This window comes from Rosa chinensis, chromosome 1, assembly GCF_002994745.2.
Source record: "Rosa chinensis cultivar Old Blush chromosome 1, RchiOBHm-V2, whole genome shotgun sequence".
Classification (NCBI taxonomy): domain Eukaryota; kingdom Viridiplantae; phylum Streptophyta; class Magnoliopsida; order Rosales; family Rosaceae; genus Rosa; species Rosa chinensis.
Genome location: NC_037088.1, coordinates 29,422,612 through 29,433,516, shown reverse-complemented (window position 1 = coordinate 29,433,516; position 10,905 = coordinate 29,422,612). Strand labels below are relative to the sequence as shown.

Genomic DNA, 10,905 nt, shown 5'->3' with positions numbered 1-10,905 from the left:
CGAGCGGAGAAGGAAAGCCGCCATTGATTACGTTCAGAGGATCATTGGAGCTTGTATTGGTTGTTAGGTCAGCATTCATGCCTATACATACCATTCCCCTATATCTGAATTTAAACTTGAATTTAGTGAAAAGCCTTATATTTTTATGTGAATTGAAGAACTCAGTTTTCGTGTGATGATGAAAATGTGCTTGAATTTTGGCTATAAGTATAGCTTTTTCGCTTCCGAAAGCTTGGACTTTGATTTTGAGTATGTAGCTATCCAGTTGTATGAATCGCAATCAGTTTGCAGCTGATGAGTACATGTAGTTACGTTTTACTTTGAATTGATAGAGTGGAGGAGGCAATGCAGGGGGTTATAGCTCAGATCCAACCTACTCACGTCTCCGAGCGGAGAAGGAAAGCCGCCATTGATTACGTTCAGAGGATCATTGGAGCTTGTATTGGTTGTTAGGTCAGCATTCATGCCTATACATACCATTCCCCTATATCTGAATTTAAACTTGAATTTAGTGAAAAGCCTTATGTTTTTATGTGAATTGAAGAACTCAGTTTTCGTGTGATGATGAAAATGTGCTTGAATTTTGGCTATAAGTATAGCTTTTTCGCTTCCGAAAGCTTGGACTTTGATTTTGAGTATGTAGCTATCCAGTTGTATGAATCGCAATCAGTTTGCAGCTGATGAGTACATGTAGTTACGTTTTACTTTGAATTGATAGAGTAACTATGTGATTACGCAACCAACTTAGGGAGTAATCTGTTTGAGAGATTAGTGTGCTTGTAGGTTTGTTCTTGTTCCACATTATGGTTTTTGATTGTAATTCTGAGATGTCAGAGTTGAGAAAGAAAAGGGGTGGTAACTAGGTGGGGGTTATTGATTTCATGTTGCATTTTGTTTAAGGTGTTCCCGTTTGTATCAGTACCTCTGAAGACGTATCTGCCGGATAGAGTGCTGTTCTTGAAAGGGAAGATCACAATATGGCTGCTGAGTTTATGGTGAAGGATGTGCAGTTAATTCGGGCGAAGGTTTGTAGGTTTTACGTATCCTATGTCATATGAGATATCATTGGTTGAACCTTTATATTCATTACCTAGACCCAATTACAACCAAACACTCAGTTGAAAAAACAAGCTACTTCTCTTCTCTTTCCATTCTGCTCCCACTCTTCTCTTAAGCTTAGAAACACTTGAATATGCTTACTTCACTTTTAACAAAGGTTAAAAATCAGTAGCTACTTTATGTCTACACCTTGCTTCTCATCATCTGCACTTTTCCAATTTTCGTATCTCCAGGTGTCATATAAACCTCTTCTAATTTACGTATTACACTATGACAGAACAAATGGGGGACTCTGAGATTTCAAACCACTAACCTCTCTATTTTGATCAGTATCAGAAACTTTCTTTTGGTAAGAACACCTACTTTCTGTTAAATCTCTGTTCTTAAATCTATTCAAGGTTGTTGTGGAATGCACTTTTGATTAATTTCTAGCTATGGTGACTCCATTAGGATGATTAGGACTGGAAAGGGTCAAGTTCAATTACTGCACACCATGTGTTTGAAGATATGCCTCAAAGACAACACCCAAGCTGAACCAGTGGGATATTCCATGATTTTTGAAAAACCTATACTCCTTGTTTCACTCTCAGTCTTTGATAGCTTAAAATAGACTCTTCAATGATCATTTTGAACTTGGTTTCATGAAAAACGGAGTTAAAATGAGATACTTATGCTATTTTGAAGTCACTGCACTGTTTCAGGAATTCTGCAGAATTCAGCGTTCCTGTCATTTCAGATTCTTGTTTGACCATTCATTTGAACTGCGAATAACATGAAATTTTGCAAAATAGTAGCTTTGCATGTCTACTTTAAATCTGGAGAGTGTGATTAAAATCATTGAAAGGATGATTGTTGATGAATTTTTCTTTCTTGTTACCAGTTTTCTAAGAACTTTTCAACTTGCAGCTTTTGGTACAAGATTAATGATTTGAGAAACTTTTACTCTCTTTTCAGTCCTCAATCTTGAGTACATTGGACTAAACATGCAAAGCATTCCTTGAGTCTTAAATTTCAGTTCGAAAGGTTTCATCCATGTTCAAAAGTAACTGCAGAGCTCTGTTTTCTGTGTATTCTGATTAGTGCATTCTGATCAGTGTCTTCTTGTTAAAATAAGTCTATTAAAGTGTGACTTCATCTTAAGGGAGAAAGAACATTGAGACCGATGATGGTTTACATGTTCATAATAGGATCAAGGGCTCAAGTGGATTGAAGATTGGTCCTTTGGTACTTGCTGGGAGTTACACATCAAGGATTCCAGGTAGGGGTTCTTCACTAGTTAGAGCTTTTCTAGAAAAGATTTCTATGCTTTTATGCATACACATTGCATTGTTGTTAAGTGGTGACCTGAGAGTGAAGGGAGCAAAACGACTACCTTGGGTTTCGATCCCCTAAACCTCCGAAGGGGCTATACGGACTGGAGGATGTCTAACATCCTTTGAGGTGTGGCGTCACTCCTAGGTGGTATGGCGTAAACGGCCACTCTTGCTACTTCTTGCTGGCCATTTGTGTACTTACATTGGCAAGTAAGTAATTGGCATTAAGAACGGTCATCGGTTTTTAGGAAAGTGGGTACCCTATTATGCATATGTATCCTTCTATTTCCTATTTTTAAGTTTATGTCTACTCTTGCTGAGCTTGTTACTTCAGTTGGATAAATCCTAATTGCTGTTGTCATTGCTTGAAATTTTTCCACCAATTGTAGTCTGAAGCCTCAGATTTCAAACCTCTTTGTAGTTTATTTAGTTTGACTATCTCTAGTTTATTTAACATCGAGTTTTGCAGCAGCTCAAAAGAAAAAAAGAAAAAAAACTTAGTTAGTCATCAAACTTCACTTGATTAGTTTCGTTATCTTTAGCCTTGCGCATCTTAAGAAGTTTGAGTATTACTGTGTCAATACTTAAGCTTCGTAAGATTCACGGCACTGTGACGTCAACCCTTTCGGGGTGTTACAGTAGCACCATCATGTCCATAAAAAATTTCTGTTTCACTGCTAGTATGTCCTTTAATTTGCTTTTCCTAAAAACATTTAGGAAATGCACGTGTGTTTATGAGATTATTCTTTGTTTATATTCAGATTCACTTAATTTTAGTTGTTCTTAGTAAAGATTGTTGTGTTTTCTGGTGGCAGGTTAAGCTTGTAAAGTGCCTTGTGCAAAATATTCTGGTTGATATATCCTTCAATCAGTTAGGAGGGCTATGTACGTTATGCTTTCTTGAGCAGGTAGTCTTCCACTAAAGCTGAGTTTTATTAGTCCAATTTTGCTACATATGATTGAATGAGTCACCAGATTTGGTTCATGTAAAGGATGCTTTCCTAGGAAGCTCTGGTTTATCAGATGCAATTATTATTATTTTTTTCAAGTCTATTATAGCAAGTAAAAATATTGGACTTTGGTGCTCTTTGCTCGTTTGTGATTTTGGATTTTTTTTTTTTTAATTCTTGATCATCTTCCTGGTGCTGTTACCGTACAGGTTGATCGCCTCATTGGCAAACATCATCTCTTTAAACGTAGTATCATACTGATTAAGGCATGGTGTTATTGTGAGAGTCGAATTCTCATTGCCCATCACGGTTTGATATCTACATATGGTTTGGTGACCTTAGTTCTTTTTAGCTACGTGTCATTGTTTCAGGTGAAAGGAGATTGATCCTAAGGGACCACAGTATGCAAACAACACTTCAAAACTTGAATCTAAGCTCTCAAGTCAGTGGAGATCGCTCCTTCACATGGATGATATCTTCGTAAATGAAGGCAACCACTTTGTGAGTGTAGCCACCTTCTTGTTTTATTTATTATAAACTTACCTATTTTTGAGCATTTTTCATGCTCTCCAATGTCTCAATTTTTATGAAAATGATCAAAACTCTTTTGCTCTACAATCCAAATTAAATAGCCTAACTTTTTCAGATCCTTAAATCTATCAAAATGTGATCTTTTGCTCTCTCTGTCGAATCGCGACTTCTTTCTTTTGGGGTCTTATTCTGATAAATATTCTTGGTTCTGCTTGTTTTGCTACTTAGTTATTGGTTGCCACTATTATCATCAATTTTGTCAAGGAACAAGAAGGTGTGTAGTTGAACACCTGACTTGCATTCTAAGTTCTAATGTAACCTTCTATATATTTAAATGAATGGTTACATAATGGGAAAATTGGCACATCTCTGTTTACTTTTGCAATTTTAGTTATGTTGTACATTGTGTGATATTCATTACTGTTGTAATGATATTTTGGGACTTGTGGTTTTACAGCTTCCTTTATCAAGTGTTGAACAAATCGAATATGCTTGACATGATTGGCTTCGTAGACCCTGCTCAACTGGTGTCATTGGCTATGGAAATCCAACTAAACGAGATCGTTCTTTGTCAACTTCTTATTAAAGAGGGAAGCCTAGTCAGATTTTTTGGGTGCCTTATAACTCAGGTATGAAAGCTTGATTCATGCATATATTTTGTTGGCTGCCCAGATTAATAGATATGGGCCATTTTGAACTGATGCTCATGAATAGGTTTGTGTACATGAGATAATAGTGGATTCATGAAAATTGCAATGAATGATTTTGGATGTGGATATTATGGTTTCATAAATGGGCAATTTTAATTTCCAGAATGCATGCATACCAATTGTAACAGGGGACTAGTAATATGTGTTATCTCAAATTGCAAGCTACAACAAAAGCACACCAAAACGTGTGATTGCAGCTGCACAAAAACAACACAGTAATCAATTAGAAGTCTATTGTCTTTTTGGCATTGGGACAACATAAAATTGTAGTATAAAAGGCAAAGCAACAACATAAGTTAGATGAAAGTATTGGCTAAAGTGTATAACAACAACAAATAAGTGTGATTGGACGTGATTACAGACAATATAAAACACGTACTATTAGTGGTCCTTTTTATATTCAAGCCACAAATATTTGTTGTCTAAATAATCTCAAATGACAGTAAATTGTCGTCGTAATGAGACTGACATAACAGAAAGAATATGATATGTATTGTCTAAACCATTTCCCAACATCACATATGTATAATTTCAAAACCTTTCATACAACACTTAAATGTCATACAAACCTACCCTAGAACGACACTTAATTGTCCTCTGATGCTCTTTACGACCACATATAATTGTCGTTTAAAGTAAATTAGCATAACCTTTAATTGTTGTTGTATGAGAGAAGACACTACATACAAGTCTTCATATTTCTTATTTAAGGGCATTCAGACCACACAAATAAGTCTTGCAAATATGCTTCACACAATAGTATTTAAAAAATACTGTGGTTGTTTTGTTTATCAGACAATACAAAATTGTTGTTTGAATGCTTTTAAAGATACAGATCACAATGTTCCCAAAATGCAAAACTCATCAGACAACACAAGACTTTTATTTTTTTATGTCGTCTGAAAAATCAGATGACAGAACACTTCTGTCGTCTGATGCCCCCAAGAGACGACACCGTACTAGACGACATATTTTTGTTCATTCAGACAACAGAACAGTTCTGTCGTCTGAAGGCCTTTTTGGCATAGTGACCCTATCTGATAATTCAATTGAAGTCAAGAACATGCTTTCACAGACTTTTTGTGGATGATCTTCCAACAAATAATGATAGGGGAAAGATATCGAACATAGGACTCCAACATTCACTCAACAGGCACCAGAAATAAGGACTAGCAAACTCATAAAAAGGGCAAATCCCTGCCACAAATAAACTAATATTATTCATAAACCATAAGCTATCTAACAACGATTACAATACCCATATATACAAAGGTCACACTACTTGGAGAATAAGTAGATTTAAACTAAATTGGAAAGATAATCAAAAGTAAATCCTAAATTAGATGAAAAAAAGATGCCCTAAAAATGTCTAGGCAATGAATTATCAACGATAATAAATCTTAAATTAAATGATAAATGATACATTTAATATCGCCACATTTTTTTTTTGAAATAGAAGTTGAATTCATTAGATCAACATCCAATAGGCTAGAGTCTACCATAACTTACATAAGCAAAACTCGGCAAGAAAATCCGAACTAAACTATCTAAGCTAGAGCAGATCATTAAAATCTCTGGGACACTCACATTTAAGCGAGCCTATACAAGAATGAAAAAACCTCGCCTCCTACGGAAAAGAAATCATTCAACTAGTCCCCACTTGCCAATCACGTAATTGTGGTACAAGCAAGATACTAGAAACGTCATAAAAGACTCATAGAAGTTAATCCAACCTCACACAGGCTCAATACCCTAATAAAAATTAGGGCCCAGATTGCCTTAACCTGAGCCCAAGCCCGTAGGCCCAAGCCCAAATCAATTCTTGCTCAGCAGACCAGCTCCCCTGCCTTATCAGCCCAAGATTGAGCCCAGGCCCAAAGACCCAGTCCCAAACCCAAGCAAGGAGGGCAGCAGCCCTAACCCGCACTGGCCCAATTTCTTCTGCCACCATCCTCCGATGCCGCCCCTCCGGTGGCCGACCGGTCCACCTTAACATCAATTTCGGTAGAGAATCCGAATAGAGACTGCCGCCCGATCGAAAGTTTGTCCACCTGAAACCAACAAAACAATCCCCGGCCAAGTCGACAGAATCTCTTCAGCGAAGTTGCCTCGACCAGCCTCGATATTGTCGCCACATTTGCTCCTGCATCAAATAAGACAAATTGATCACATCAAGGGTGGTGCTATTCACACACCCATTTTTTCTATTCACACACCCCTTTTATTTTTCTATTACTTTAATTCAATTTATTTTTACAAATTACCCTAACTACCCTCATTTGCAATTCTGATTTTTTCTTTTTTCTTTTTTGCAAGTCAATCATCACCAAATTTTAAAATCTAAACCCTAATTTTACTGCAGACGAGGACTTCAAAACTTTTTGTGATTACTTCTTTTCTTTTACATCAAAAACTTCTTTAGCATAGTCATTCCATCTCTCTAATGTGATGCTTTGAAGTTCAATTATGGCAGAGCAAGAAATTTTAGACCCATCTTTAGAGAAAATTTTACATCTGATTTGCAATGGAGACATGGAAGAACAATATGAATTTAGTGATCATTCGAGCCCCTTTGAATCCATCATTCCTGGTAAGATTCTAACTCAAATTATTTGGTGTATTTCAATCCATTGCTCACGGTTAGTTTCTCAGCGATTTGGTGGATCTAAGAGCTTTTAGATTTGTGCATTCTATTTGTCTTAGTTTGATTTTGGTATGGGCAGCGTGTTAATCATGATTTTGACTTGAGTTGATTGATAATTTTGAAGTCATTGACACTTTGATTTTTTATTTTTTTTAATTATTGTTCTGGATACCTCATCGCATATATAACATGCTTATACTACTGTGCTAGTTTTACATGTATTGATGTATAAGAATAAGAAACAATTGTTTCCCGCCGGCAATAAAAGCGAAAAGATGATTTAACAAGGCTAAAGGCAGAGCTGCTAGACACATTGAAACTTTTATTGTATTGCACTAGCATGATTTAACATTGGATCAGAGATGAACTGATCAATGTAGGATCAGATTTCTTATACATTAGATACATTGCTCTTTTTGTGTGTACTGATGTAATTAACTTATGATCGAGTCTTATTCTTTCTTGTTTGGATGTCTAGAAATTAGTATACTAGTTGACATTATATATGAATGATTATTATTTTGGTGATCTGGGAAGTCAAGTAGCTAGAGATAAATGAAGTTGACAAAATGCTTTCTTTGGTGGAAGTAAATTTTGATAGTCGGGAAGACCTTCTTGCTGCTGTTCATAAAATTGCATTCATGGAAGGGTATGTAACTGTTATAAGAAGATCAAAACCTAATAAGTGTGTGTACATTGGCTGTGATAGAGGTGGTAAGTATCGAGACATAAGGATGGTTCCACCAGAGAAGAGGAAAAGGAAGACAGCATCTCACCTAATAAGTTGCCCTTTTGAAATTGTGGGGAGAAGGAAACCTGAAGGTTTTTGGAAGGTGGATATAAAAGATTTATCGCATAACCATGAACCTTCAAAAGATATGTCTGGGCATCCTTATTGTCGTCGGTTTTCAAGAGAGGAAATCTTGAAGATTAAAGAAATGAGTAAGGCTGGCGTATCACCACGCCAAATAATGTCTTCACTTCGACAGAGTAATCCAGATTTGCAAGCAATTTCCAAAAACATCTATAATGAAAAGTATAGAATTATGAAGGAGAATTTAGCAAGTCGTACAGTTATTCAAGCTTTATTGGAAGAACTTGGTCAAGCTGGTTTCATCTATAACATTGAGTATGATCAAAATGGTCGGTTGACTCATTTAATGTTTGCTCATCCACTTTCAATTTCTTTGACTAAGAGCTATACAAATGTCTTTGTGATGGATTGTACATACAAGACTAACAAGTACAAGATGCCATTACTAGACATTGTAGGAGTCACAAGTTTCAATACATCTTTCTATTCTTGCTTTGTCTTCATGCAAAAAGAGGAAGAAGAGGACTACGTATGGGCTCTAACTATGTTCAGCAGAATTTTGGGAGTTGAGGTTTATCCTTTGGTGATTATAACTGATAGAAAATTGGCACTGATGAATGCTATAAATATTGTTTTTCCAAGGACTGCTAACATATTATCGTGTGGCATATTGAGAAAAATGTAGTTACAAACTGTAAGCCTCATTTTACAGAAGAAGAAGATTGGGTTCATGTCTACGTGGACTGCTTTGATCAATTCTCATGATGAATCATCCTTTAATGAAGCTTGGACTAATTTGGAAGCTGAGTACAATAAGAATGTGTCTATTCTCAATTATATCAAAGGTACTTGGCTTCCATTAAAAGAGAAATTTGTAACTGCATGGATAGGTTAGTTTATGCACTTTGGTAATCGTGCTACATCAAGAGGTGAAGGTGCACATTCAAATCTAAAGAGATATCTTCAAGTTTCAAGTGGAGGTCTTGGTGAAGTAGAAGAAAGAATTTGTCTTGCCACTGAAAATCAGTTTCATGAAATCAAAGCTCGACTCTCTAGTGAAAAAATTCGCCATCCACATAAAGTCGGTATTCCGTTATTATTATTTTTTTTGGCAATTAAAATAATTTATTAAATAAAAAAATAGTACTGAAGGGGGGACATGAAGCCAATACCCTTTAGAAGAAATAACAAAATGGAAAGACAACCAAAACATGCTTATGATTAAGCAGAGCCGGTTGAATCAAAGATCAAGACGCACAACAGGCGTCCGATTGCGGGTAGGGTAAGGGTCTCGTGAATCTCTTTTGGACTTCAATTGTTTATTTTGAGATTTTGGGAGAGACTTAAGAAGATTCTCATCTTCCATAGTTGCTTCACCCTCATCAAACCAGGAACACAGAGGACTTAACTCAGCCTGAGCATATGTATGATTACCAAGAGGTTCTCTGAGCATATGTATGATTACCAAGAGGTTCTTCATTTTTCAAATCACCCCAACAGAACTTAGCTTTATGAACATCAGATTCTGAATGAGCCATATCTTTAGGTAACTCCTTAAGGGAAGGAGTTTTGGAAATAGTTTCCTCTTCAATGATAACATCCGCTCCACGTTGCACATCATCACTAGATTGTATCTCTGTGGTCTCTCCCTCGCTATCAGTCTCAGACTCATTTGCGAGGGCCTGAAAAGCATTAACAGTAGGTACAGCTACAATACCTGCCAAACCTCCCACAGACGGAGGTCCTAGAATTGGTGAATGCACTCTTGGAGAAGGTGCAGCCAAAGGAGAAAGTTGTGTCTCTGGAACCTGTGAAGTCTCAACCATGTCATTATGTACCATCCGTGAAATCCCAGATGATGCATTAGGATCAGCAGAGGAGGGGTCTCCAATCTGTTGAACCACCTCCACCACTTTCTTAGCAACGTAGACTTGAAAAACATTACTCTTCTTTGCACGATGTCGACGGGATCGACTTCGTTTACGCCCCCTCCTTGAATTAATGTCATTCTCCTTCACTTCCTTTGCTTGAGAAGGACGAAGCCAATTACAAGAACTAATAGCTAGCATGACCCACATTACCACAGTGAGAGCATGATAAGGACAGATGTTCATATTCAACTTCCAAAACTAGGGTTCCACCACCCTCACGTTCTACCATAATTTCCAATGGGGGTTCTGTGGAAAGGTTAATATCCACCAAAACCCTTGCATATAGACCAAACTTTCGATCAAGTGTGTTCGCATCAATCCTGATGGGGACACCAATTCCATTGGTGATTTCAAAGAGTGTTTGGGCTTCCCAGTACTCGAGTCCCAGATCCCATAACCTCACCCAAACTTGGGCATTTGTATTGCGCTGACATGCAGGGGAAAAATTAGGAACCCAGCGCATGAATCTCAATGTTCCAGGCTTCAAAGCAATGGCACCCATCGCCCAAATTCTTGACATACAATCCTCATATGCAAATTGAAAAGAATAGTAACCACGACCCATTGGAATGATCTTCCATTGACCGATGTTGCCCCAAAAGAGACTAAGTTTCTGGCGCAGATCTTGCAGACCATAAGAACTTTTTGTCGATGCCAGTTGCAGTCGACCGATCAACATACACTTGCAATTCTCCAAACCCAACTGATAACCATCTTCAGAAATTTTAACAGTAGTTCTGCCATCCTTAATCACAGGTTGGGGCAGATCTGATGTTGGGATTGCTGATGAAGTCAAAAGAGGAGCAAAAGTTTTTTTCACCTTAGGAGCCCTAACTGGTGTCGCAACATCCAAGAAGGACCAATTGCAGACCACACGTGAATCACCCATGGCTCCCCCAGCAAAATCGGTGAGGAAGCGAGAGAAATTTTAGCGAAGGAAAACCCTAGCCCCC

General features: G+C 37.3%; 1 protein-coding gene and 1 long non-coding RNA gene across 2 annotated transcripts; both read left to right on the top strand.

The window, feature by feature from the left end:
* Positions 1-1,326: 1,326 nt before the first annotated feature.
* Positions 1,327-3,215, top strand: LOC121051944. The gene is made up of 3 exons (XR_005807551.1): positions 1,327-1,408; positions 2,247-2,317; positions 3,188-3,215. It is a non-coding gene; the product is annotated as an uncharacterized LOC121051944 (long non-coding RNA).
* Positions 3,216-7,776: 4,561 nt separating this feature from the next.
* On the top strand, positions 7,777-8,706 carry LOC112164592 (protein FAR1-RELATED SEQUENCE 5-like). The gene has a single exon (XM_024300843.1). It carries the CDS (start codon positions 7,777-7,779, stop codon positions 8,704-8,706), a length of 930 nt encoding a protein of 309 aa, XP_024156611.1.
* The last annotated feature ends 2,199 nt before the right edge of the window (positions 8,707-10,905 follow it).

What these genes read in the sequence shown, in the direction of transcription:
- LOC112164592 (XM_024300843.1), top strand. Translation starts at nt 7,777, where the DNA reads ATGCTTTCTTTGGTGGAAGTAAATTTTGATAGTCGGGAAGACCTTCTT.